Raw genomic sequence first — 26,811 nt, forward strand, 5'->3', positions numbered from 1 at the left:
GCCGGGTCCCCAGACCCTGCGGCCTCGCCGCCCCGCCCACGCCCACCGCTCACGCCCCACCCGAGGCGCGCTCGTAGGCCCCGCCCCCGCCCCCGCCGCTCAGCCCCGCGCCCGGCGCCTGTCTCCTCCCCCCAGTCCTAGCAAACCCCGCCCCCGCCGGCGGCGGCGCACAATCACTTTCCAGCCTCAGAAGCTGAGACGACGGCGACGGCGACGCCTCAGCCCCGGGGCTCTGGCTTCCTGCCCCGTCCGTCCCGCCCGCGGGCCATGGAGCTCCGAGCAACGGATGGGGAGCAGCCGGCGCATCCCCGCCTGCCCTCCAGGTTAGCGCCCGAGCTGGTGAGGGGTCGGTGGGGTCTGGCGGTGGGGTGGAGAGTCCTTGTCCCGTCCAGCCCCAGGCCTCTCTGTTAGTGAGTTAGGCGGAGATGGGAGTCAAGGCTCCAGGCTCCTGGTGCTTATCTGACCCAGACTGGATGGGGTGGCCTTGAGCCCTGGGCTTCTCTTGTCTACCTCTCCTTCCCCATCTGTGCAGTGGGGACTGGGTTGGCGGGAGGTTTCAGCTCCTTTAGGATGGGGACGGTGTTTGCCCCGTGTTTGGGGACTTGAGGGCATGTGATTCCCAGAAGCCGTCTGCCCTCACCCAGGCCTGTACCCTCCCCTGCCTCAGTATCACTGGGCAGATTCCTTGGAGGCCTGGGACCCAGCTCTGAGTGTCTGGGTCTTGGCAGGTCCCTGGCTCCTCCGATCCCTTCCCAGTCTGATCCCTGGAGGCAGCAGCCACCGGGCTGCGGAGCGGCAGTGACAGCATGAAGGCTCCGGTAAGTGGCAGAAGGAGGAAGGCTCACAGGGGAGGTGGCTTCCGGCCCAGTAGCCTCACCCCCCGCCCCTGACTCCCCACCCCAGGGCTGACTGTCACTTATGATTCCACTGCTCCTGAGCTGAAGGAGACCAGCAGACTGGCCTCAAAGTCCGGCCCTGATCTGCCAGGCTGTGTGGCCCCGGGCAAGTGGCATTCCCTCTCTGGTTTCAATGCCTTGCTCCTCCTTCTGTGTATAATGGAGATAATAGTACTGCCTCCTGTGAGCATCCAGGGGTCACCCAGGTGAAGCATCTACCTGGGAGCAGGGTATGTCATGAAAGTTCAGTTTAGCGGAATCTTGACTTTATTCAGGAGCCCCTGGTGAGAGCCTTGAATGTTGTGGAAAGTCAGCTGCCTGAATCAAGGTCTCTGGGTCCTTGCGGGCAGGGAACCAGGTACCAAGCACAGCTTGAGGCCTCAGGGGCTGAACCCCCTCCTGCGCACAGCTGGTCTCACAGAGATTTATTTTTAGGAGCTGAAGTGGCTTGTGGGCAGAGGAGGGAGGGCCTCTGGCAGGATATGCCCAAGGACGGGACTGGTGGGGGCTACTTTTTCACCTCTGATTTTCAGAGAGCCCCAGCCAGCTTGCCAGATGGTTTCTGAGGCCGAGGGACCTGTGTCTTGGGCAGTCTGGGAGACCGGTTAGAGCCCAGAGAGACAGGTGGTGACCAAGGTGACCTGGCACACAATGGCAGGCCAGGGTTGTGTCCCCCCACCAGGCGGCCCCTCCTTGAAGGCTCGGTGGAGGTATTCACTACATCCGCCAGCCGGGCAGGGGGCCAGGAGGGCTTCCTGGTTCACGTGGCCTCTGGGGACGTGGTTTCTGGAGGAGGGAGCCTCAGGGCTGCAGCTCTCATTTGCTGAGTGACGCTCCCCTACATCCCCTTCTACTGTCTCTTTACTCACACGTCTGCTGACCCAGGTCATGATCATCAGCTGGGGGAGGGGACAGCCTCAACCTGGGATCTGAAGGGAACTGGTGGCCCTTCTGCTGGGCCACTCTCATGTCTTCATATGCACAGCACTTTACGGTAGCCCTTTGGCCACTGTCCTCAGAGTGAGTTCCCACTGTGGGTAGTATCAGTTTCACAAAGGAAGCAGGCCCAGAGAGGTAGACAGTTATACCCAAGGCTGCACAGGGCACCTCAGCTTTCTGGTTAAGAGGATGGTTTCTGATTTGGAGACCCCACCCTGCTGCTTTCTTACTGTGTGGCCTTGAGTTGCCTACCCATTTTCACCCCAAATTGGTTTCCTTATTTAGAATATTGGGATAATAGGGCTTATCTCAGTCATGCATGCGCTCGGAACCAAGTCCAGAGGCAGGCCTGGCTAACAGAGACTGTGGCCTCTGCTGATGTTCTGGGAACTACTGAACTGGGGTTTGGACCCACGAGGCTGGGGACCCCAGCGGCAGCTTCTAGGAGCTCCAGCGACAATCCCCCCCAGCTCGCACCCCATGACCGCTGTCTTCCCCAGGGTCGGCTCCTGCTCATCGTCCTCTGCTCTGCGGGCTTCTCGGCTGTCTACATCCTGCTGTGCTGCTGGGCCTGCCTGCCCTTCTGCCCGGCCGCCTGCCTGGACCCCCACCTCTCTATCAACTCCAGGCCCACCGTGCCAGGGCCTCTGCACTTTAGTGGCTACAGCAGTGTGCCAGATGGGAAGGTGAGTTCGCTGGGCAGTGTGTCGGGGGTTGGGTTTGGCCCAGCCAAGCTTGCCAGGGTTCTCCCCGACTCTCTGGGGACTGTGAGAACTGGGCTCACATCAGGCCAGCCTGCATCCTGGACTTGGCTCCTCTGCTCAAGCTGACCCTTTACCTCTCTGAGCTTCAAATTCTAGGAGGAAATTTTTATTTTCCAATTGTGGCTGCACTGCGTGGCTTGCGGGATCTTAGTTTCCCAGTTAGGGCTTGAATCCAGGCTATAGCAGGGAAAGCGCTGAGTCGTAACCACTGGACCACCAGGGTATTCCTAAATGTCTTTTTTTTTTTTTTTTTTTAAATTCAACGAATATTGCCTGATGGCTCTCAGCTGGGCACTGGGGATAAAAAAGATGAGTTAGGCAGGGTGGCCACCTGGAATTTCCGGTCCAGCCTGGGAGCCAGACAGCATCACATCATGGTGGTACATGCAGCTTTAGATTTATTAATAACTGTCCATGCACAACCCATCTGTTTAGCAAGTGTGTATTTGGTGCCTTCGATGTGCTCTGCCTTGTGCTGATACCTGCTGCGGATACAGATCTGCCCCAGAGCTGTCCCTCTACAGGAGACAGGGACAGTGGAGCCCAGGGTGACAAGGCAGCTGCGGCCTCTGCCCCGTGGCGTGCACCTCTCCACGCTTGCTCTGCCAGGCGAGGTTCAGAACGCTTTACACCGCTCACCCTGATTTCAGCAGCCCCAGCTGGTAGGTTTCTCAAAGGCATCTCCCAACGACACCCGGTGCAGGAAGGTCCGAGCTCGGAGTCTGCCAGCTTTCCGAGTGTTGGTCAGAGGGAGGACGGCTCAGGGACCTTGTGTTGGAGATCTGTTTCAGGTCTTCATCCCTCTGAGTCACAGTTGCCTCATCTGTGAAAGGCAATCATTGTGGTTCCTACCTAGTAGGGTTGCTCTGCAGGTCCAACTCTGTGATTCATGGACAGTGTTTAGAATGGGTGCTGTATAAATCTTTGATCAAGATGCAAAAACAGCTGAGTTGGGAGGGACAAACTCAAGTGCCGCCAGGTTTGGCCAAGAGGGACAAGCAGCAAGGTGGGCTGAATAGACGCCATCCCAGCTTCCATGGTCATGGCTAGTGTTCATTTCAGATGCTCAGAGCTTATGAGGATGTGGCCCCAGGATGGCCAGATCCTCTGAGTTTGTTAACAGAGCGGAAAATCTTAGAATGTCAAAAGGGCTGATTTCTGTATAGGATTCATTGTCTTAAAGACCCTGCAGAACGGGACAAGCAGAACACCTTCTGGGGCTGATGTTGACCTTGGATCTGAACAGACCACAATTGTCAGCTCAGGCTCAAACTGAGGGCAGAATAAGGAAGTCTTGTTCTTTATTGCCAGGGCATGGAAAATGGGGCTACGAGTCCTTAAATCAACACAGTGTCAGACATAAACTGTCCCTGAGTGGGCTACAACTGTGTGTCTTTTATCGACTAGATTGAGTGTTTCCATATCCTTTATAGGCCTCCATCAACCTGTGTTCCCAAAGAGGGCATGGAGGCCTGGGGTAGGCAGCAAGTCTTCTTTCTGGGAGCCCTGACCTCCAGTGACGGTTTGCAGACTTGTTGGATCAGCTTCTGCCTCTTATGAGATAATGAGGTGGTAGGAGGGCAGCTTACTGTGCTTCAGTCTGTGTTGATCACTCTCTAGGCATTTTGAATTGAATCCTTACGACCTGATCAAGTAGATGCTATTTTCATCCCCTTTTTATAAATGAGGAAATTGAGGCTCAGAGAGACAAAGTAACTTGTCTTAAGCACACACAGCTAGGATGGGGCAGAGCCAGGATTCAAGTTCAGAACCAGAGGTTCCCAATGTTGTCATGGGCTTTTACTTATAAAGTGGGACAAGGAAAATGGGACTTGGGCAGAGGAGGAAGTGACCTAAAAGTAATTCTGAAGAGCTGAGGTTCATATTTATCTAACAAATATATAACTGACACCTAGTCTGTGCCAGGAACTGCTCTAAATGCTTTATAAATATTAACTTATATATAATCCTAACAAGAAAGTGCAATGTAGGGCCTCATAGGGCCTTAGCAACAGAAACCAGGGCCAGAAATGTGGCTGACGGGGAAGCACAGGACCTTGAACAATGAATCTTAGCTCTGCCACTTGTCACTGGTATGACCTTTAGAAAGTCATTCCAACTGCCTGGCTTCTGTTTCCTCATCTGCAAAATGGGTTGACGAAGTCCTTGGGAGCTGATACAGGTGGTCAGGGGTATTCCTGGGTGGCGGAGAAGGCGGGGTGGAAGCTCCGTTCCCAGGACTTCCTTTCTTTCTCTCTACCTCCCCCCGCAGCCGCTGGTCCGAGAGCCGTGCCGCAGCTGTGCCGTGGTGTCCAGCTCAGGCCAGATGCTGGGCTCGGGCCTGGGCGCCGAGATCGACGGCGCTGAGTGTGTACTGCGCATGAACCAGGCGCCCACCGTGGGCTTCGAGGCAGACGTGGGCCAGCGGAGCACCCTGCGGGTCATCTCCCACACGAGCGTGCCTCTGCTGCTGCGAAACTACTCCCACTACTTCCAGCAGGCCCGCGACACGCTCTATGTGGTGTGGGGCCAGGGGAAGCACATGGACCGGGCGCTGGGCGGCCGCACCTACCGTGCGCTGCTGCAGCTCACCAGGATGTACCCGGGCCTGCAGGTGTACACGTTCACCGAGCGAATGATGGCCTACTGCGACCAGGTCTTCCAGGACGAGACGGGCAAGAACCGGTGAGCGTGAGCCGGGGCGCTGGCCTGCTGGGGGGTCTCCCTGGCAGCTGGGGGCCTGCCTTCTCCAGGAGCCTCTGGTCCATCGAGGGTCTGCTCTGTCTGGCACTGGGGCTCAGCAGTGATAGAGGCAGACGTGGTCCTGCCCTCTGACGGGGACAGGAATCAGAGACTGTCATCATCGAATGACCATGTAGATGTTCCACATGGCGGTGAAGGGCGCTCGGCCTCACCAGTATACACCGTGGCGGGGCAGGGTGGTGGGGGGGGTTGGTGGTGGTGGTGATGGTGGTGATCAGTGTGGGGCCATGGCAGAGAGCTCTTCTGTTTGGAGGGGATGCTCTGAGACCTGAATTGGTTTCTGATGTCCCTTCCAGAATTGAAAGTAACAGTGGCAGTTCTAACAGCCCTTTTTGTGCACCAGGTACTGAGCTAAGTACTCTTGCCTTCAAGAGCTCATTTCATCCAACACCCAGAAGAGCACTTGAACTGTTATGGCTTCCTCCTCTGCACACTGGCTTCTCCCCCACCTCCCCAGCTCAGAAAATACAGCCACCAGCCTCCAGTTTTTCAGTCAAACACTTGACTTTGCCCTCGACTCCCCTTATTTCATCACCTGTCACGTAGGATGGGCTTGCGACTTTCCTTCCTTGCCCACGGGTGCCTCTTTGGCCTAAGCCACCATCCTCCTCTGTGTTTTTGGTAATATTTTTAGTTAGTTGACTGTGCCTGGTCTTAGTTGCAGCACATGGGATCTTTGTTGTGGCATGCTGGATCTTTAGTTGTGGCATGCAAACTCTTAGCCGCAGAATGTGGGATCTAGTTTCCTGACCAGGGATCGAACCCAGGTCCTCTGCACTGAGAGCGCAGAGTCTTAGCCACTGGACCACAGGGAAGTCCCCACACTTCCCTGCCCTTGCAGCAAGCCCTGCAGTCTGATCTCTAAGTGCCCCAGTGAGTTCATCCCACCAGTCACCTGGCCTCACCCTACAGCAGCTTCGCATCACACGGAAAATAAAGTCCAGACTCCCACCTCCTCCCCTCCCCTGGCCTTCGTGCCCTTGCATGGTCTGCCCCTGCCTGCTTCTGTGGCCTCATCGTCCGTCGCTTGCCCTGCTCCAGCCACACTGGCCGTGGACATCCACACTGCTCTCACCTGCAGGCCTTTTGCACCTGCCATTCCTACCCCCAGATCCTCCCTTGCGTTCAGTATGGATGGCGTTTCTCCTTGGCCCCGTCTGAAGGAACACTTCTTACCTGACATCAGTCATCCCGTTCTTTTGTTTCCTTGTCTTCCCAGCAAGTCTTCCAGCTGCCCCCTTCCTTGAGAATGTTAACGCCGGGTGGGGCCACTTCATGGCCAGCTCAGGGCTTGGGAGGTATTTAGTTTGAATGGCTGAACCACCCCACAGCCCTTCAGTAGAGCCCGAGATGGATGGCCATCGGCTGGGAAAGTAATCAGTACTGGTGCTTTGAGAGTGGCGAGGCCAGGTCCGGCTCCAGGCTCCCATGCTCTGGGTTGGCGGTTGGGGCTTGTGGGAGGAGCTGGACTGACAGTGTTCCCTCTCCATCACCACCTATAGTTATCCCAATGTCACCCATGGGTCACTGAGGCTCAGAGAGGTTCATAAGCAAACCGGATGCCCCAGAGCAGATTCAGGATTCAAGTTGAAGACTGTTTGACTCTAGACAACCCTCTTCCCCACTTTCAGTGGCTGTGTTTCTGCTGCTTTCTGCTGTCTCTGCAAGCTTGGTCCCTGGGATGCGGAGAGGGTGTGACCAGGGCTGATGCATCATCATTGTTGGGGGCGTGGTTTGCTCAAGTCCTGTGTGGATGGGTAGAAGATGAACAGACCTGGGTTGGCACCCACGCCCACCTCTTGCCCACTGCTGGCCTTGGGCCAGATCTTCCAGCTCCCCAGTGTCCCCCAGAGCCTCTCTGGGGGTCGAGGTGAGAAGCCCTTGACTCGGAGGGGAACCAGTGCTGTGCGGTGAGCCAGCTGAACTGGGCCCACCTTGCTTCCAAGTTGAGCTGGCGGACGTGGCCAGCTGACTGTGCATCCCTCCCCCGGCCAGGAGGCAGTCCGGGTCCTTCCTCAGCACCGGCTGGTTCACCATGATCCTCGCCCTGGAGCTGTGTGAGGAGATCGTGGTCTACGGGATGGTCAGCGACAGCTACTGCAGGTCAGGCCAGCCAGGAGCCAGGCGGGGGGACACCGTGTTTGGGCCCTACGCTGAGGGTATGTGGGCTTCCGCGTGAGCAGCCAAGGCACAGACAGCCCTTGGGCCTGGTACCCAGTGGGAAGGAGCCCAACCTGTAGAACAGGCTGGGTTCCAACCTCCGCTGTGCCCGAGTGGTCTTGGGCCCGGCTGCCACCTCCCATAGCAACCGTTTTCTCAGGTCAAAGAGAGCAAATGACCACACTGTCCTCAGAAGCTTGTGGAAAGGTTTAGCGAGAGAATGATCTACCGAAGTCCTTAACCCCAGACTCAGGGCTGCTGTGCGTGTCCGTCATCAGCTGTTACGCCTAAGCTTTGACTTGTGATGTTCTAGTTCAACACTGTCATAGCTCCCATCACTGAACTGAAGGGGCCCCATGTTTTCACCCTCTGTTTTTTGGGGGGAACTTCTTTGCTGAGCACGTGGGCAAGATGAAAGTAGCCCCTTTCTACCAGGATGCCTGGCCAGACTGCCCGTGAGTAGGTGGATGTGCAGGCCTGGCAGTTCCATGCTGTGGGGAACCAGGGGTCCCTCAACCATGAGCCTGGCACCAGGCACTTTGCATTTTTTGACCTGTGGTTTTAGCTTCCCTAGTGGCTCAGGCGGTAAAGTCTGCCTGAAATGTGGGACGACCCAGGTTTGATCGCTGGGTCGGGATGATCCCCTGGAGAAGGAAATGGCAACCCACTCCAGTACTCTTGCCTGGAACATTCCATGGATGGAGGAGCCTGGTAGGCTACCGTCCATGGGGTCACAAAGAGTCAGACATGACTGAGCCACTTCACTTTCAGCCAAGAAGGTAGATGTCACAATGCCCATTTTACAGATGGGTTATTGAGGCTCAGGACGTTTGTCTTGGCCTAGAGTCAACCAGCTTGCAAGAGGTACAGCCAGGGCTTGAGCCCTTGGCCTTTGGAATCCTCAGGGGCTTCCCTGTTCCTCCTTTATCTATCTTGGCTACCCTTGGGACCAGGCCTGTGGGACTCTATGGTCCGTAGGGCTGGGTGAGGAATGGTCCTGGCAGGTGGCAGGGTCTGGCGGGAGGCGGGCGAGCTGGGTTTCCTCACACCTGTCCCTCTTCCCCACCCACAGGGAGGAGCATCACCCCTCGGTGCCTTACCACTACTTCGAGAAGGGCCGGCTGGATGAGTGTCAAATGTACCTGGCGCATGAGCGGGCGCCCCGCAGCGCCCACCGCTTCATCACCGAGAAGGCTGTGTTCTCTCGCTGGGCCAAGAAGAGGCCCATCGTCTTCGCCCACCCATCCTGGAGGACGCAGTGGCCCCATCACCACAGCGCCATCACCAGGCCTCTGTTGCAGCCACACTCCGCCAAAAACACTTAATTTATGGATCCTGCCTCCTGCCACGTGCCGAGCGGACCTGAGTTCCCCTGAGTTCCAGCCATACCCCTGGGGACACTTGGAGCCATCTCAGGCTTCTAGACTTGGGGAGAGAGGAGGAGGCCTCTGGTGACCTTTGCAGCCTCCTCCCCACCCCTGCTCCCTGAGTAATCTGAGTCTTCGTTTTCAAGCTCTTCCCACCTCTGAGTCTGTCCAGTGACCTTTGCCCTGGGGGCTGGTGGCCCCCAGTCACCAGCACTATGAATTTCGACCGAGCACCAGCCCTGGTCCTTCCTCTCTGCACTCTCTCTCCACCTGCCTTTGGTGCCACACTTCCCAGGCTGGTTGCCCTCGGTGGGGCAGCCTCGAGCTTGGGGTTCGTTGGGTGAGGGGGGGAGCCTTTGAACTGTGACTCCCAGGGCCACCTCTGGAGTGTACGGGTAAATGTGTTTTCTGGAAGCCTGTCCCGGCTATTGTCATGTGTCTAAGGGTGGGGACTGGAGCTTCTCTGCTCACCACAATCCCATGACCTGTTGCCTTGAGGGGAGACCTCCAGCCAGCTGGCCTTCTGGCTGTCTAATCTGCCTGCCTGTTTCTTCCTCGAGAGCCTATCTTCTTCCCCACCAGCTCAGGGTGTGTGGCCCCATGGCAACACATAGCCCAGGAAATGCCCCAGATTAGAGGCTTTCGTGGGATTCCCACTCTGCACTGGGAGAGCAGTCAGGGTGGGAGGAAATTCCCCCACATCACATTCCCTTCCTGGTTCAGGGTCAGATTCCGAGGGCCTGGCCAGTTCAATTCCCAGTTAACTCTGGAGTTCGTTACACTATCAGAAAGGAAAGCGAGGGGCAGGCCCGGGGCTTTCCTTCTCTGAGTAGCAGTTCGGTCACTGGTAAAGTGGAAAAGCAGACCCACCATCAAACAGGGGATGGACGGTGTGCAGCCACTGTCCATGGGGTGGGGTTAGAGTTAACCCAGTTCACAAACGACACGAAGCCACTGGGTTGAGCCAGGATGCAATCCCAGGTCTGAGAGCTGCAGCTGAGTGTCTGGGCCCCCTGTATCAGGTGGTTGGAAAGAGGGCTTCACTCCCCCTCCCTTCTTCCTAACTTCCTTTTCCCCGTTTCTGGAGACTAGGAGACTAATGGTGGGCCAGGACCCCAAAGTCCCAGCTGGGATGGAGTCCTTGGGTTCTAGCTTGCAGCTCTGGGACTCAGCCAGTTCATTGACAGGTGACCTGTGCAGTTTCCTCAGGCACCAGGCTTAGCTTAATGTTCTGCAGTTTCCACTTGACACTTTTTTTTTTTTTAATTAACAAGGGGCTACACCTTTTCATTTGGCACTGGACCTATCAATGACGTGTAGCCATTTGTGCTAGGGAGTCCAAGTGACTCGGAACATTCCCCTCCCATACCCAACCTTGTCAGGAGAGTCTGGAGACCTGGCATTTGGCCCACAGGCCTTTTGTGCCCTGCCTCCGCTTACCCAGTGCCCGGTGGCCCCAGAAGTCTCTGCAGGTGTGGGAGGAGAGCCCTGAGCTGGGGAGGCAGGGAGCCACGCTGTGGGAGGCAGCAGGCTGGTGGCCAAGCCACAACTGCTGGCCTGGCGGTGGTGAGTGTTTCTAAGCTGGTGTTAGGCAGAGGTAAGGGGCAATGTGACCTCGCGGCTGGTGGCAGGGCGGGGGCAGGGGGTGGTTGGTGGGGGAACTTCCAGGCTCAGAGAGAGGACTCTGGAGTCAGACCTGGCTTCATTCTGGCTCTGCTTCCTGCTGCAGGGCCCTGGTAAGTTAGCGCCTCCCTCGTGGCCTCAGTTTCCTCACTTGTAAAAGGCACAGGGAGTAGTCATACAACTCACAGGAGAGAGATGGCACCCAGGAAGTGGGGCGCCATCATTTTCAGCGGGGGCTCCTTTGCTCACCCAACCCTGCCTGCTCTGGTGGTGAGGGATGGGCAGGAAGTCCTCCCACCACCATCAGCCGTGTCTACTCACGGCATCACCCTCTGTCTCCCAGGCCCAGGGTCTGCTGGGTTTGATTGGATTACGACTGCAGCCTATCCCAGGAGGTTGCCTCCCACTCCCGTTCCATTACTCGGGAAACGCAGGCCCAACCCTTGGTGTCCAGTGTACAGAGTCACCTCTATCTTGGCCCTGCCCTTGGGTGGGTTGGAGGTTTATTGCTTTGTTGACCCAAATGTCTTTCTGGAGTGGTAACCTGGCAGCCGCGATCCACCAGCCACTCCAGATGTCTGGAGATTGGATCTGGGCCTGCTGACGTTCTCTGGACCCCCTTCTCTGCCACTGCAGTTCCTGCAGCTTCCTGGAGGTGAGTCGGGGGGAGTGGGAGCCTGAGGAATATAGTGGGGGTCATGTGGGCAGCCTCTCTCTGGGCCCCTGTTTTCTGTCACACCCAGGCTCTTTTGTCTCCTCTGTGGGCCTGCTGGGGACCCACTACTTCCTCCTAGAAACCAAGGGAAGCTGGGTGAGTCTCATGGCCTGGAGATATCTCACGTAGCCACTTCTCAGAAAGAACTTGGGGCCAGGCAGGAACACACACTCACACATTTAGCCCAGGTGAGGAAAGGAACCTGAGTTCTAGGTACTGGTGGGTACCCAAATCCAGTGTCACCTGGACCAGTCTTATGGCTCCAGCCTCTGTCTGCAAATGACCAGGGACTTCTTAGTTCCAGACCCACCACTCAGAGGCCTGTGAAGGCTTTTTCCAGTATCCCATGGTGTGGGAAAAAATCCTAACAGTGCAAAGATTGCTAAGGGGTGTGAAGGGCCTGAGGGACCACCACCCTGGGGCAGGAAGGGCTGAAGCAGAGGCCACTGCCCTCAGACTGTGGTGGGGGCAGGGGGACGACTCCAGAGGGCATGGGCTGCCCAGCTGTGGGCAGGGTCGGGGAGTAGCACCAGGACTGGCCGCAGCTTCTCAGACATGAAGGTCCTGGCATGTGTGCGGGGCAGGCTTAGGGCTTTGGTGGCGGAAATGCTCACCCAGTCGTGTCCAACTCTTTGCAACCCATGGACTGCAGCCTGCCAATCTCCTCTGTCCGTGGGATTTCCCAGGTGAGAATACTGCAGTGGGTTGCTATTTCCTTCGCCAAGGGATCTTCCTGACCCAGGGATCAAATCTGCGTCTCCTGCATTACAGGCGAATTCTTTACCGCTGAGCCACCTAGGAAACACTTGTCGGCAGAAAGGCTTGTAACTATTTAGCGTACAGGCCTGGGGCAATCCAAGCTGAAACACCTGTGTACTCTCTGAGCCTCACTTTCTCCCCCTGGGAAGTGGGAGTAATAGCAGTCTCCACGTTATAGACTGTGCTAAGGATTCAGCAAGGTATGTTCGCATAGTGCTTGTTATTAATAGCGCAGGAGAAACCCCTGACCCACAGGAAACTGTGTAGGCTTCCGTGTCCTTGTTATTATTATTGAAGTGGTTGTTACTTTTCTTGGGGGCTCTGGAAAGGGAAGCTAGCCCTAGAGCAGAGCCTGCTGGAGTAAACCTGGTCCCAGGGACACGGCAGGCCTGACGGGGGAGCTCCAGCCCCGGATTTGGTCCTGGAGCTGGGCTGCAGCACCCTTTTATTTCCAGAGTCCAGGTCATTGACCGGGGCTGGGAGAAGGACTGGGGACCGGATTGCCTCCACCCCTGGCCTCTAAGCTGCCTGTGACCTCAAGCAGGAGATTCTGCTTCTGTGAGCTCCCGGCAGGCATGCTCATCAGGTGCCCTGCTCTCTGCTCCACGGTTTCCTGTCCTGTGGCCGGCAGGGCAGGGCAGGCGCCGAGGAGGGCTGGGGTGAGGATGGGGCCCAGGCTCAGGAAGTGGATGGAGCGGGACGCCGGAGGGGCAGGAAGCCTTGCCTGCGCCCACGGCCATCTGTACCGCCCCCAGTACCTGGAGGTCAGGGTCTCTACAGCCTGGGGGCTGGCCCTTGGGGGCCCACTGACTTGTTTTAATTAAAAACAAAGTGGTATTAATGTCCTAAATTAGTGCAACGCAGACCACTTGGAAGTTTATAAAGCAAAAGGTGAAAATAGCACCCAATCCACTCTCCCCACATCCACTCTCCCCACATCCACTCTCCAGGGGAAGCTACTGCCTGTAGACCCTTCGTGGATTCTTCCCAAAGCAGTTTGTGTGCACTTACAAACCCATGTGCACAGACAGTTGGGTTAAAAAAATGAATCATGCTGTATATGCAGTTGATTTTTTATATTAAAAATAAATTTTAAAATATAAAAGACATTATGTGACCATTATCTTAAAAAATTTGGAAAATACAGCGAAGTCAAAAGAAGACAGCAGCCCATAATCTTATCATTCCAGAAATAACCACTATTGACCCTTCAATCACTGTGATAGACAAAAACATCTCTTTATTTTCTTTTTTATCTTTATTTTCATTTATATTCTTTTTTTTCACCTTTTAAAATACACCCGAATGACGGCATGAGTTATACTTGTGAATAATAAAACAATATAATGAACTTCTTGAATTCATATCCCACTTAAAGACCAGACCTTTGATACTATAACTTGCACACCCCTGCCTTTTTTCCCTTCTTCCACACCCATCTCCCAACACACAAAACTGTCGTGTTCTTGATTCTTACTTTTAAAACTTTAATCACTCTGATAGGCAAAGCTATCTCTTGTCCTATGAGAGGCGGCCTACTGCCTGCTGTGCACTTAAACACTATATTGTGTAGTTCCATTTGTCTTCCAGAACTTGGCTTTTTCACTTCTCCTGTCTGTAAGATCCATCCATGTCATTTCCCCCTGCTGTGTAGTATTTCACCATGTGAATGTATCATAATGTAAAAAGATTCCATTCTTCTTGATAGCTATATGAATTATTTCCAGTTTGGTTTCAAGCATTGCTGCTCTGAACTTCATAACCTGCATTTGCAAGACCTTCTCCAGGGTATATATCTAGGTGGTGGTGGTTTAGTTGCTAAGTCGTGTCTGACTCTTGCGACCCCATGGACTGTGTAGCCCGACAGGCTCCTCTGTCCATGGGATTCTCCAGGCAAGAAGACTGGAGTGAGTTGCCATTTCCTTCTCCAATATATCTAGGAGCAGGATGCAAAATTTTCCAACTTCGTTTTCCAAAGTATTATACAGATGCATTTTTAACACTTGGTTTCTTCACTTATGACATATCCGGGTGAACATCCTGGACATCTCTTCCTGTCGGTGTATATTGATCTGAATCATTCATTTAGCAGGGTTGTGCCTTTGTTCATTTAAGCAGGCGTCCAGCCTTCTTATTTTTCACTATCACAGAAAATGATGTAATGAATACCATGATAATTATAATGGTATTGTTGTTTTAATTATAATGTTGTTTAATCCTTACAACACCGCGGGAGGTTGCTCGCCCCATTTTTTGAAAGCAGGGGAAGCGTCAAGTCGTGTGCCAAGCCCGCACAGCTAGCAGCTGGCAGAGCTGAACTTGCACAGTGGACCCCTGCGTTCACCCAGGGTGATTACTGGGTGCAGGGCTCTGGAGGCTCGAGGAAGGGATGCCCAGGGAGAAACTTGATTCCAAGGGCAGGGTGCTCTGTGACTCAGTTTCCCCATCCCGGCCGTGGGGACAGTAAAGTGAAGTGGGTGTGGGTCTGACTCACAGAAGAGGTTCTTCGGAAAGCTGTTACTGCCCTTGTCACTACAGGCTGCCTAGAGGCTTGAGCAAGGCGCCGGGGTGCTCCGTGCTGGGGGTCGCCTGCCCCTCACCCATCACCGTCTGCACCGCCCCGGGGCGGAGCCACCCGTGGCCCCTCGAGGCTCCGCCCGCCTCCCAGGCCTGGGCCGGAGATAGGGGAGCGGCGGCGCTAGGACCCGGCGGGCCGGGGCTGCGGCGGGGCCTGGGCGGCCACAGCATCGCGGACCCCGGCTCTCGGCTCCCGGCGCCATGTGAGGGGGCTCGGGGGCCGCGGGGAGCCAGCGCTCCCCGGGGGAGGTGAGCAGGCCCCCGCGCGGGGGCGGGCTGCGGGAGGGGGCGCCGCCTGCACCCCTGGTGGGGGTGGGGGTGGGATTGGGAGCCGCTGGTGATGGAGATTGATGCGGGGGCCATCGGGGGCACTCCTAGACCCACTCACTCTTGGCAATCGTGCCTGAAGATCCCGGTCCTCGCGACCAAGGGCTGTCGCGGGGTTCGCGCGGCCTCCCGCCGCTGACACCCCATTCGAGCTCGGGGACCCTGCCGCCGTCCTGCCTCCCTTCCCTGCTGAGGCTAGAGCTCCTTACCCGCCAGAGTGCTGGAGTTCGTGGGGTGGGGGGTCAGCGCAAGCGGGATGTAGAGAACTCGTCGCCCCCTCCCAGGTGCACCCACGGTTTCGGCGTCCCCCATTTGGAATTAGGAGCCCCCTCCCCCTTCTCCCGGGAATCTCCTCCCACGCGACTCGTGGGGGCGTCCCGACCGCGTAGGAGGGCTCCTCGAGCTGGGCAAAGCGAAATCCCCAAACAGAGGACAGGGTGTGGCCCCCAGCCTTAGCCCACAGTTTCAGCCTTCTGACCGGGCCTCCTCAGGACTGAGTCCACGCTCCTGGCTCAGGGCTGTGGGCTGCCGCCTCCCTGGCCTGAGGAAGTGGCCCTCAGCAGGCCTGCTATCCTTCCTGAATCAGGTGCTGGGCACGCACCTGGTGGCCTCTCGTCAGTACCAGCCCTGGGGGATCCTTGAGAGAAATCCGGTTAGGCTCATCCCCAGGTTGCTGCCTGGAAACAAGTCTGGAAATAAGACTTCCCAGCAAATTCTGAACAGCTCTGCAAGGCACTTTGCCTCTGTGAACCTCAGCCTCCTCATCTGTGAAATAGGGATGAGAGCCCCTACTGTGTACAATTGCCAGGAAGATTCAGTGAGTGGGTGGCGCTTAGCAAGGACTCAGCATTTATTGATTTTAGAGGGAAGTTGCTGGGCCAGGCATCAGAGGCAGCGTGGGGGAGAATTGTTTGGCTAGCTCCTGAAGAGGCAGGCCTTAAACAATGAATAACCAGAAAACTAACAGCTGCTGGCCCCGACCAAGCACTTTCAAATCCCTGTGCTTCCCTTGCCACATCTGCTTGAATCCTTCTAACAATCTTGTGAGTTACCTACTCTTATCATTCCATTTCACAGATGAGGAAACTGAGGCTCAGAGAGGTCACATGGCTTGCCCGAGGCCCCTCAGCCAGTAAGTGGAGGAACCCGGATTTGCAGTTGAGCCTGAGATGCTGTACTGACCATGGCCTTCTCAGAGCAGGACTGTGACGGGGGCTGACCAGGGGGACAGTGGTCCTGGCTGAGGGCACTGCTCAGGCAAAGGTGGGAAAGTGGGGGGGCGGGTCTGGGAACTGGAGTATTCTAGGGTGTCTGGAGCTTGGGGGATCCGAAAGAAAGCGTAGTGAGAGGGGTGGCTCAGCTCGGAGAAGCAGCTGGAATGCTAGAGGCCTCAGAGCAGATGGGGGCTACCCAGGGATCCTGGATAACTTTTGCATTAGTGGGCTGTGAGTTTAACAACAAGCTGCTGTTCCCTTCCCTTGAACCTCTGTCTCCTGATCTGTGGATCCGGCGGGACTGGACCCGGTGAGAGTCCCCATCAGAGTCCCGACTGAAGGCTTTGAAGGCCGGCTGCGGCGAAACCTGAAACAAGGCTTAGGAGGAGGGGGCGCCTGCAGAGAGAGGGCGGGGTTGGGTGGTGGGCGGAGTTAGGGCCCAACCAATCAGGAGCTGTGTGGGGACACCTCCTTTGGCCTGGGACTTTTTGGCTATTCCTGGTAGCGGTGTAGGAGTAAACAGCTGCTAGGTCAGGGGGCGGAGATAGTGGCGGGAGCCGGGAGGCCCCTGGAGGGAAGCTTTGACTGAGCTAGGGAGGTGCTGGGACCCAGTTTCTTTCTTTGCGCACTCACTTTCCCTTAGTGCCTTCTGGCCTCTAACCTGCTGGAGGTGGCTGGACACAGGTACTGACTCCCTTTTGAGAGGTGGGGAAATTGAAAGCTGCAGAGAAGCTGCTTCCTGCGAAGATCGGGGCGGGGGGGGGGGGGGGGCGTCTGTTGGAGAGTGAGGAGCAGAATGTGTATGGTTCCCTGAGACGCTCTCCCCCCTCACCAGGGTGGAGCTGTGATTATGGCCATTGGATAGATGAGTCTGAACCCTTAACCGTCAAGATCTTAGGTAATAATGAACAAAGTCAAAACCGAGGGAAAACAAGAATGGAATCACTCAAAAAAAAAAAATAAATAAAAGAATGGAATCACTCAGTGGACCTCCTGCACACATCTCCAGGGCCCTGGAGGCACAGCAGAGAATGGGAGTGAGGCCCTGGGCCAGCTGTGCCATCAGAGCTCTCAGCTGGAAAGTGGCATGCAGGGGACATTCCTGGCGCACCCCAGGTGGGAGGATGAGAGGGCATGAACAGGGTTGTGCAGAGTGTTCCAGTTGGAGGGGCCAGTTTATGCAAGACCTGGAAGGGTGTGAGTGTTGAGGAGTTTGGGGACCTACAAGGAATGTTGCTTTATTCCCAGGCTTCGGGACCATAAGGCAAGGTTTAGAGTAGAGGTATGAATGGGGCTCCTGCTAGGTGAGGAGCAGCCCACCCCCCACCCCCAATGGGGAAGCCAGCCTTTGGCCTGCAAGCTGCCTTTGGCACAGAGTGGGAGAGAGCACGGCAGGGGGAGAGGCAGGGCTCTGCCACCACCTGGCTGTATGACCTCTGACCAGTTCCTGCCCTTTCTCGACCTCAGTGTCTTCATCTGGAAAATGAGTACAGCCCTGAGCCTTGGAGTCATGGGTGGGTAGGAGAGCTGGCAGGAGTGGGGAGGGTGTTGCTCAAGACCAACTGGACCATAACCCTTTCTGTGGCTTGCAGGTGTGACCCCACACCTCTACCTGGGCCACCTGCAGAACACTGGCCCCTGCCGCTCGGCAGACGCCGGAGAGAGATGAAGAGCAACAAAGTAAGTTACCTCTTGTTTCTTGTCCCCATCTCTTTATTTCTTGTCCCCATCTCAGCTTCTTAATTTCCCTTCGTGAAATGGTCGCCTTCGGACCTGCCTCACACCCAGTCTCTCTTCCCTGCTGAAAAGCTCCTGATGCGTGGGAGACCCTGGTGCAAACCTTGCTGTAGCCACTGACCTGTGTGGTCTGGGCAAGTTCCTGCCTCTCTCTGGGCCCAGGTCCACTTCTGTCCTCCTAGGCCTGACTGGTCCATCTGTGGTCAAGCATTAGCTGAGAAGGTGACTGTGGAGTTCTGGGCAGGGGCTGGGGTAGGGGAGTGAAGGTGAATGGGAGGCTGGGAGAGGGGGCAGCAGTCAGAGTCAAAAATGACATAATGTTACGAGCATCACTCCAAGGGTGCCAGGGTTCCCCATCATCCATTCATTTATGCTTTCCTGAGCACCTACTATGTACCTGGCCCCGTATACCCCTTTCCTAGGATCCACTGAGCTGCGGCTTTGGCAGAGCCTGGGGGTTGGGATTGGGGTGATATGGGTGTGTCTGGGTCCAATCTGGAAAGAGAAACCACACAGTAATTTGAACAGAGCAAATTTAATGTAAAGAATTGTTAACTATAATTGGGCATTGGAGTAACAAAGGATTTGAACTCTACAGAATACAGGAATAGCAGGTGTAAGGAGCAGTCACTGGGAATTTTCTAATGGTCGAGTGGTTAGGAATTGGTACTTTTACAGCTGGGGACAGGGTTTGATCACTGATCAGGGTACTAAGAGCCTGCAAGCCAAAAAAAGGAAAAGAAAAAAAGGAAAAAAAGCAGCAGCCCCCACAGTCAGAGCTCAGACTCAGGCCTTACTGGCCTGGAGAGGATAAGAGCTATGGCCCAGTGGATGGCAGAGAGCTCATGGTGATGCTGTGCCATGGAAGTTGTCATAAATCCACCTGCTAGGCTACAGGGAAGGCTGTTCACAGGAGGTAACTCCCAGGAGGCACTTCAAGCATCATGCAGAACTGTTCCGGGAAGGTGAAGCTTAATTTTTGTGGGTGTTGCTGGTGGTTGAGTGTGCCACATGAGCTCAGCTCTGGAGAAGCTGTGGTCACAGTAGGAGTCAGGGGCACTCTGCTTCAAAACTGCCGGAGGGTGGATGCTAGAGAAAGCTGCTGACCCCTGGGAGAAGCCATGTGCCCTGGAGGAGCAAGTCCCCAGAACTAGGCTCAAAGCCCCCAGAACTGGGCAGCAAACTTGCTTCCTCCTGAAATCTATCTCTGGTGCCCTCTACTAACAAAGTTTGCTAGCGAGGAAAAGCTTGTAAGGGGTCCAGATCCATTTTCACAGAATAAGCAAAAAAGAGTAAACTTGGAACTGAGAACCAGTACGTCAATAACTGCCTAGGGGGCTCAGCTCGAGGAGTCAGGACTCCAGGGCCTCTAGCCTTGCAGACCCTGGGCCAATAAATCCCAGTGGATGCTTCAGAGATCACTTTCCTGCCTTCTGCCGCAAGTTGGTGTACCGACTACCATGTATCCTGATTCCTGACCACAACCTTTCCCTTCAGGTTTAAATGAATGATGAACATTTATGGAGACTGACTGTTTGGGGAAGACCTGGACCCTCTCGTCTGAAAGTCCCATCTGTCTCCAAGCATCCTTCCCGCTGTAGCTGGAGGGATCCTTGTGACCCCCACATCCAGTCTGATCCAGCCAACCTTCTGGGCTCCACACTGGGAGCTGAGATATGGTGGGGATCAAGGCTGACTCAGTCCCAGCCCTCAGAACTCATGGTTTCATTGAGGGGGATGTGAATGCAGTGGGATTGGAGCCTGTGATAGGCAGTGCTGAGGGAGTTGGAGGAGGCCTTCCTGGGGGAGGTGGTGCCTGAACTGATGGAATAAACAGGAATTAGCAGGCGTGGTCGGTGGTGAGGACTGTGCCGGACGGCTGGACCCTCACTGGCCTCTCCCCTCTCCAGGAGCAGAGGTCAGCAGTGTTCGTGATCCTCTTTGCCCTCATCACCATCCTCATCCTCTACAGCTCCAACAGTGCCAATGAGGTCTTTCATTATGGCTCCCTGCAGGGCCGGACGCGCCGGCCTGTCAACCTCAGGAAGTGGAGCCTCACTGACGGATACATCCCCATTCTTGGCAACAAGGTAGGGCAGCCGCTCTTGGGAACTCCCTGGGAGCTGCCTGGAGACTGCCCTTCCCCACTGCCCACCATCACTGCTCCTACCTTCTTCTTCTCCTCCTCTTCTCTCCTCCATCCCTGCTAAAGAAAAGAGTGGACCCCAGGAGTCCAGTGCCTTCAGCCCCTTGTTTGTGATGTGACCTCGGACAAGCAGCCTGTCCTCTGGACCTCAGTTTTCTCCAAGGTTCCACCCTCAGTGCTAATAGCCTATGATCTCCTGAATCAGAATCCCTTTGGAAAGGTCTGTCTGGTTTTCAGATCTCAATCTCTTCAGGGGAGTCTACATAGGATTTGGGAGCAGGACTCTAGGGTACTTGGCAACACAAAAGCAACTGCCAATGGTCAGTTGCTTGTTGTGTGCTGGCCACTGTGATCAGCAGTAATCTTCATACCAGCGCTGTGAGTTTAGCATTATCTCCCTTGACAAGATGGGAAAAATGAGGCTCAGAGAGGCAAAGTTACTTGCCCACGGTCACACAGCAAGGGTGAGGAGGAGCCTGGGTATTGCTCCAACATCTGATGAGGATACAGCTGTGTGGAGAGGCCCAGAGTCTTTCCTGGGGCTTCTGTTTGTCTTGAATGACTATGAAACTCAGGTTGTATTTCCGGAGTTCACCTTGTAGTCCCCTGAGCCCCAGTATTTTCCTTGGGGTCAGGGAGAAAATTGTTGGCCTCAAGCATGGATGCCGCCTTCCAGAAGGAGGTCCCCCAGCTCCTGCCTGCCTCTATCTTTTCCCTCACTAACCCTCCTAAATCTCTAGAGGTCTTTGCATATAGAGCCTGGGTCCATGAGCTCCTCCTCACTGGAAAAAGGCCCATTAGCATGTGTTTAGAGACAGAGGCTTCCCTGGTAGCTCGGCTGGTAAGAATCCACCTGCAATGCAAGAGACCCCAGTTCCATTCTTGGTTCGGGAAGATCCCCTGGAGAAGGGATAGGTTACGCACTCCAGTATTCTTGGGCTTTCCTGGTGGCTCAGACAGTAAAGATCCACCTGCAATGTGGGAGACCTGGGTTTGATCCCTGAGTTGGGAAGATTCCCTAGAGGAGGGCATGGCAACTCACTCCAGTATTCTTGCCTGGAGAATCCCCATGGACAGAGGAGTCTGGTGGGCTACAGTTCATGGGATTGAAAAGAGGCAGACACGACTGAGTGACTAAGCACAAGAGACCGATTAAGGGCTTCTCCAGTTGCTCAGTGGTAAGAATCTGCCTGCAATGCAGGAGATGTGGGTTCAAGCCTTGGGTCGGGAAGATCCACTGAAGGAGGAAATGGCAACCCACTTTGGTATTCTTGCCTGGGAAATTCCATAGAGAGAGGAGCCTAACAGGCTGCAGTCCATAGGGTCACAAAGAGTTGAACACAACTGAAGTGACTGAGCACGCACACAGAGGCAGATTAAGGGCTTTCTCTTTGGCTCAGTGGAAAATAATCTGTCTGCAGTGCAGGAGACTGGGGTTCAAACCTTGGGTCAGGAAGATTCCCCTGGGGGAGGGCATGGCAACCTGTTCTAGTATTCTTGCTTGGAGAATTCTGCAAACAGAGGAGCCTAGCTGCTGCAGTCCACAGAGTAGCAAAGAGTTAGACACAACTGAATGACTGAGCATGAACACACGACACGAGAGACAGATTAACACTTAACTGAGACTTTCTCTACTTTAAGGATCCTTGAAAGAGAAATTAAAATGGTAGGATCTCTGGGAGAAAGTGGAACTGCTTGAGGGTGGGTGATGTGGAAGGGAATGAGACAGAACTTGGCCAGCAGCTGTTTCTAGCCTGATAGGGGAGGCCAGGATGGTAGAGCTCAGGAAAGCTGGCAAAGCCATCAATTGAGGTATTAAACATGAGACATGTTGCTGGATCTTGGAGTAAGGCCTCAGGGAAGGCTGCCTGGAGAAGGTGGCACCTGAACTTAGCCTTGAAGGGTGCACAGGAAATCCATGGGCGGAAAGGAGGCTTCAGATGGCCTGTGGTTCCAATCTGTTCATTGCACCAGTGGGAAAACAGAGGCTCAAAGCAGCTTCCACACCATTTCCTACTGACAAGTTGATGGCCTGTTTGTGGGTGATGTGGAAATGTCATGGATACATTGGGGAGGATGTCTTCTTTGAAGAGCTGGCCTGAGGGTGAAGCTGGGGCTCTGTGGCCATGTAGACCTAGGTTCAATCCTGACCCTGCACTCCTCTGCTCTGTGACCTTGGGGACACCCCAGCATGGCTGTCCTGCATGGTTTCTTTTCATCCTTCGGGTGTTAGCTGAGAGAGGCCCCCTCAGATGACTTTTCTAGCATAGCCCTCACTCCTGCCAATCTTGATCCTCTGCCCCTATTTTATTTCCTTTGCAGCACGTATAACTAACCACCTGGCATTATTTTATCATTTACTTGTTCACCATCTGAATTTCTTAAAAGGCAGGAGTGGGGTCTCTTGTTTATTGCTCTGTTTCTTGTAGTTGGCCATTAGCAAGCTTGCTATAAATATCTGTTGAATGTTGAATGAATACAGCTCAATTTCCCTGTCTTTAAAATGGGCATCATAATCCCTGCCTCCTGGAGGCCTGGGTGTATGGAGCACAGTGTCTGGCACCGAGTAGTCATAACAGTGTTGGCTTTCCTTAACCCCCCAGACGCTGCCCTCCAGGTGTGGCCAGTGTGTGATTGTCACCAGCTCCAGCCACCTGCTGGGCACCAAGCTGGGTCCTGAGATCGAGCGGGCCGAGTGCACAATCCGCATGAACGACGCACCCACTACGGGCTATTCGGCTGATGTGGGCAACAAGACCACCTTCCGCGTGGTGGCCCATTCCAGCGTATTCCATGTGCTGCGGAAGCCTCAGGAGTTTGTCAACCGGACCCCTGAAACTGTGTTCATCTTCTGGGGCCCCCCAAACAAGATGCAGAAGCCCCAGGGCAGCCTGGTGCGCATCATCCAGCGGGCAGGGCTGCTGTTCCCCAACATGGAGGCCTACGCCATCTCCCTCAGCCGCATGCGCCAGTTTGACGACCTCTTCCGGAGTGAGACAGGCAGGGACAGGTACCAACCTCCTGCCCGCTCCCTCCGGCCAGCCCTGTGCTCCCTCTCAGCGTGCTCTGCCTGGAGGGCCTATTGCTCCCAGCATGCACTGCTCTGAGGGTGTGGTCACTTCTTGCCACCTTCTCTTGGTCAGGTTTCCTAGGGGAGTTCGCTTCATGTCCAGCTCTTAGTTTGTGTCGTTTCCAACATGTTCTGCCTGGCTTCATCTCCCTGGGAGTGCTTGCGGTGCTCCCAGAGGACAAGGGCTCCCAGCATGCTTTGCTCTCAGGTTGTATCATCACTCCTAGCATCTTTCTAGGGCAGCCCTCACGTAGCATGCCTCATGGAAAGTGTTGACCATCTCCAGCATGTCTCTTCTAAGGATACATCACCCTTGGTATGTGCTGCTCTGACTGATCTCTCTAGAAAAGCTAGCCCCCCCCCCCCAAAAAAAAAACAAAACTAGGCCAGTGCTGTCTAATAGAAATATCATGCGAAAAAAATAAAGAAAGAAAGAATGAAAAGAAATATCATGCGAGCCACATAGGTAATTTAAATTTTTAGAGTAGCCACATTTAAAAAGTAAAAAGAAATAGGTGAAATTCAATTCACTTTTATTCAACTTGATATGTCCAACATATAGGTCCTATACAGATTTTGTTTGATTTATACCTAAATATTTAAAATTTTTAGAACTATTGTACATAGTATTAGAATTTTGATGGGTTTCTCATTATTCATTGCTAGCTTATAGAAATATGACTGATTTTTTTGTGTTGACCTTATATCCAGTAATCTTCCTAAACTTACTTATTGGTTCAAGGAGACTTTTGTAGATTCTTTGGATTTTCTGTGCAAATGATCATGATGTAGCAACATGCATAGAAGGACAGTTTTATTTTTTGTTTCCAATCTGTATGCCTCTTATATCTTTTTCGTGCATTATTGCACTGGTTAGTGCTTTCAATATAACACCGAATTGTTTTAGAAGTGGTGAGAGTGGACATCCTTGCTTTGGTCTCAGTCTTAGGGGCAAAGTGCTCAGTCTTTCGTCATTGAATATGGTGTTGGTTGTAGGTTTTTGAAGCTATGGGTTGAGGAAGTTATCAGGTTGAGGAAGTTTCCTTCTCTTACTGGTTTGCTGAGACTTTTTTGTTTGTTTTGGTTCTTGGTGATTTTTTTTTTTAGGCCATGCTATGCAGCATGTGAGATCTTAGTTCCCCAACCAGAGATGAAATCTGTGCCCCTTGTTTTGGGAGAATGGAGTCTTAACCACTAGACCTCCAGGGAAGTCCTGCTAAAAGCATTTTTTTTAGTCATTACTGGGTATTGGATTTATCAAATGTTTTTATGCATCAGTTGATATCACATGCTTTTTCTTAAGGCTATTAAAATGATGGATTATATTGATTGATTTTTATATATTGAATCAGTCTTGCATTTCTGAAATAAACTCTGCTTGGTTGTGGATGTCATTCTTTTTATATATTGCTGGATATGATCTGCAATATTTTGTTGAGATTTTTGTATCTGTGTTCATGAGAGATATTGGTCTGTAGTTTATTTTGTACCGTCTTTGCCTCATTTTGGTATCAGAGTAATGCTGGCCTCAGAAAGTGAATTGGGAAATGTTTTCCTTCTATTTTATAGAATTGGTTTTATTTCTTCTTTAAATGTTTGGTAGAATTTGCCAGTGAAACTCTTGACCTGGAGAGTTCCTTTTCAGAAGATTTTTAATTTCTTTAAGAGTTATAGGATATTCAGGTTATCTATTTCATCTTGAGTTTTGGCAGTTTGAGGTTTCAAGGAATTGGCCCATTTCATCTAAATTATCAAATTCATGTACATTGTTTTTTGCAGTTTTCGTATTATTCTTTTAATGTCTACAAGGCCTATGATGAATCCTCCTTTTTTATTCTTGATATTGGTTAATTTGTGTCTTTTCTTTCTGTCAATCTTGTAGAAGTTTATTTTTTCTTAAACTTTTCAAAGAACCCCCCCCCCATCAAATATACCCTAAATATTTTCAATTCAACAAGTAAGCAGTGTCACAAATTATCAGTGACATATTCTACATTCTTTTTTTCATGCTAAGGAATAAAGTGTGTATTTTACACTGACAGCACATCTTAACCGCAGGTCAAGTGCTCACATGCGCCCGCGTGTGGCTGGTGGCTGTCCTGGTGGGCAGCACAGCCTGGGGTTCTTGGCTGCTCATCCCATGCCTCGCTCCCAACTTGTCACTTGTCACTCCTGGCAGGATCTCCGCTGGTTAGCCTCTCCTTTGGAGTTGGCGCCTACCATGCTCTGTGGTCAGGGTCGCTCCCAGCCTGCCCGAGGGTGACCAGGCTCCCCAGGAGTTAATTCCCAGCATGTCGTGTTCCTGTTCTTCCCCCCAAAGGAGCCCTCCCTCCACGCCTCATCTCTGTTCAGACTTGTCCGCGCTCCCGCAGCAGGGCTGGACCCGGGGTGACTGACATGGAAGGAGAGCCCCAGGAGGGGGCAGAGTGGGAGGAGTTCTGGGGAACTCTGGGTGGGTGGGCCCTTTTCCCTGCCCGCCCCACCGCCACCTGCACACCCCCTCATCGTGACACCTCTCTGCCCCCAGGGAAAAGTCCCACTCGTGGCTGAGCACGGGCTGGTTCACCATGGTGATTGCGGTGGAGTTGTGTGACCACGTGCACGTCTATGGCATGGTGCCCCCCGACTACTGCAGGTGAGCACTCCCAGCGTGATGTCCAGCTGCTGGCCTCAGGGTGGAGCGGGCGTCCTGAAGACCTTGGCTGGGATGCCTTTGAGGGCCTCTATTTTACAGTATCCAAACTACTCTGCAGAGATCTAGGCTCTTCAGAGCTACCTCAGGGGCTTCCATCCCAAGCTCAGCCGGAGTCCAGAGTTTATATATTAATAACTATTTTTATTATTACTATAAGAAAAGCCCAGTAGGTGACAGCTGTTTTTTTTACTAAGTGCTGACTGTGTACCAAACATAGCTTTTTATTATCTCATTTACTCCTTATAGGACCATAAGGGATAAGAGGAGGATATTTTGTGAATGGCCTCAGTTCCCAGGAGCAGGAAGGGGTGGGGGCCAGGCTTCAGAGCCCATGGTGCTTACCACTATCCCACATTGCCACCCTCTGGGGAAAAGGAAAAGTTTCCACTGCATTAAAAAAAAAAAAAATAAAAATTTGAGGACTTCCCTGGTGGCTCAGTAGTAAAGATTCAGCCTCGCATTGCGGGGCACATGGGGTTCACTCCCTGGTCTGGGAAGAGTCCACATAAGCTCTTTTGCCACAACTAAGACCTGATGCAGCCAAATAGATTTAAAAAAAAGTTTGAGAGTCATACACCTAGTCTACACTATATCCATTTCACAGATGGGGAAACTGAGGCCCGGGGGGGGGGCGGGGATTTCCCCCACTGAGGCTGTACAGAAGGTCAGGGGCTGGGAAGAGCAGTGCCCACCTTGCCCTCACGGCCCCCTCTGCTCTGCCCCAGCCTGCGGCCCCACCTGCAGCGCATGCCCTACCACTACTATGAGCCCAAGGGGCCGGACGAGTGTGTCACCTACATCCAGAACGAGAACAGCCGCAAGGGCAACCACCACCGCTTCATCACGGAGAAGAGGGTCTTCTCGTCCTGGGCCCAGGTGTACGGAATCACCTTCTCCCACCCCTCCTGGACCTAGGCCACCCCGCCTGTGGGGCTGTCACGAGGGACACAGGAGAAGTGGGTCTCTGCCCAGCTGCTTGACCCAGGGCCATCTCCTGGCCAATCAAGGCTGGTCAGAGTGTCTTCTGGCTGGTCAAGCCTTGAAGAGGGTGCATCCTCC

General features: G+C 53.8%; 2 protein-coding genes across 12 annotated transcripts; both read left to right on the top strand.

Annotated features, from left to right (window-relative positions):
• The first annotated feature begins 185 nt into the window (after positions 1-185).
• Positions 186-9,303, top strand: ST6GALNAC4 (ST6 N-acetylgalactosaminide alpha-2,6-sialyltransferase 4). 3 transcript variants are annotated; one of them, XM_065928387.1, is made up of 7 exons: positions 186-323; positions 729-818; positions 2,336-2,521; positions 4,872-5,120; positions 5,214-5,284; positions 7,358-7,465; positions 8,595-9,303. In XM_065928387.1, exons 2-7 carry the CDS (start codon positions 807-809, stop codon positions 8,845-8,847), a joined length of 879 nt encoding a protein of 292 aa, XP_065784459.1. In that variant the 5' UTR covers positions 186-323; positions 729-806; the 3' UTR covers positions 8,848-9,303. The 3 variants fall into 3 exon arrangements, with proteins under 3 accessions (XP_065784459.1, XP_065784458.1, XP_065784457.1); XM_065928386.1 differs by having other exon boundaries at positions 4,872-5,284; XM_065928385.1 differs by lacking the exons at positions 186-323; positions 7,358-7,465 and having other exon boundaries at positions 792-818; positions 4,872-5,284.
• A 1,306-nt stretch (positions 9,304-10,609) lies between these two features.
• ST6GALNAC6 (ST6 N-acetylgalactosaminide alpha-2,6-sialyltransferase 6) lies at positions 10,610-26,811 on the top strand. Of its 9 annotated transcripts, XM_065928384.1 has the most exons (9): positions 14,744-14,812; positions 15,968-16,022; positions 16,940-17,002; positions 17,697-17,784; positions 19,339-19,520; positions 19,752-19,931; positions 22,591-22,997; positions 25,585-25,692; positions 26,478-26,811. In XM_065928384.1, the coding sequence occupies exons 5-9, from the start codon at positions 19,518-19,520 to the stop codon at positions 26,665-26,667; spliced, it is 888 nt and encodes a 295-aa protein (XP_065784456.1). In that variant the 5' UTR covers positions 14,744-14,812; positions 15,968-16,022; positions 16,940-17,002; positions 17,697-17,784; positions 19,339-19,517; the 3' UTR covers positions 26,668-26,811. The 9 variants fall into 9 exon arrangements, with proteins under 9 accessions (XP_065784452.1, XP_065784448.1, XP_065784449.1 ...); XM_065928378.1 differs by lacking the exon at positions 19,339-19,520 and having other exon boundaries at positions 14,745-14,812; XM_065928376.1 differs by lacking the exons at positions 16,940-17,002; positions 19,339-19,520 and having other exon boundaries at positions 14,677-14,812.

This window comes from Muntiacus reevesi, chromosome 3, assembly GCF_963930625.1.
Source record: "Muntiacus reevesi chromosome 3, mMunRee1.1, whole genome shotgun sequence".
Lineage (NCBI taxonomy): Eukaryota > Metazoa > Chordata > Mammalia > Artiodactyla > Cervidae > Muntiacus > Muntiacus reevesi.

Bases quoted from the DNA above. Each gene is read 5' to 3' on its own strand.
- ST6GALNAC6 (XM_065928376.1), top strand. From the start codon at position 15,997: ATGGCTTGCCCGAGGCCCCTCAGCCA. The intron at 19,932-22,590 runs GTAGGGCAGCCG...TTAACCCCCCAG, and splicing joins TCCCCATTCTTGGCAACAAG to ACGCTGCCCTCCAGGTGTGG. The intron at 22,998-25,584 runs GTACCAACCTCC...CTCTGCCCCCAG, and splicing joins AGTGAGACAGGCAGGGACAG to GGAAAAGTCCCACTCGTGGC.
- ST6GALNAC4 (XM_065928386.1), top strand. The intron at 5,285-7,357 runs GTGAGCGTGAGC...TCCCCCGGCCAG, and splicing joins GACGAGACGGGCAAGAACCG to GAGGCAGTCCGGGTCCTTCC. The intron at 7,466-8,594 runs GTCAGGCCAGCC...CCCCACCCACAG, and splicing joins GTCAGCGACAGCTACTGCAG to GGAGGAGCATCACCCCTCGG.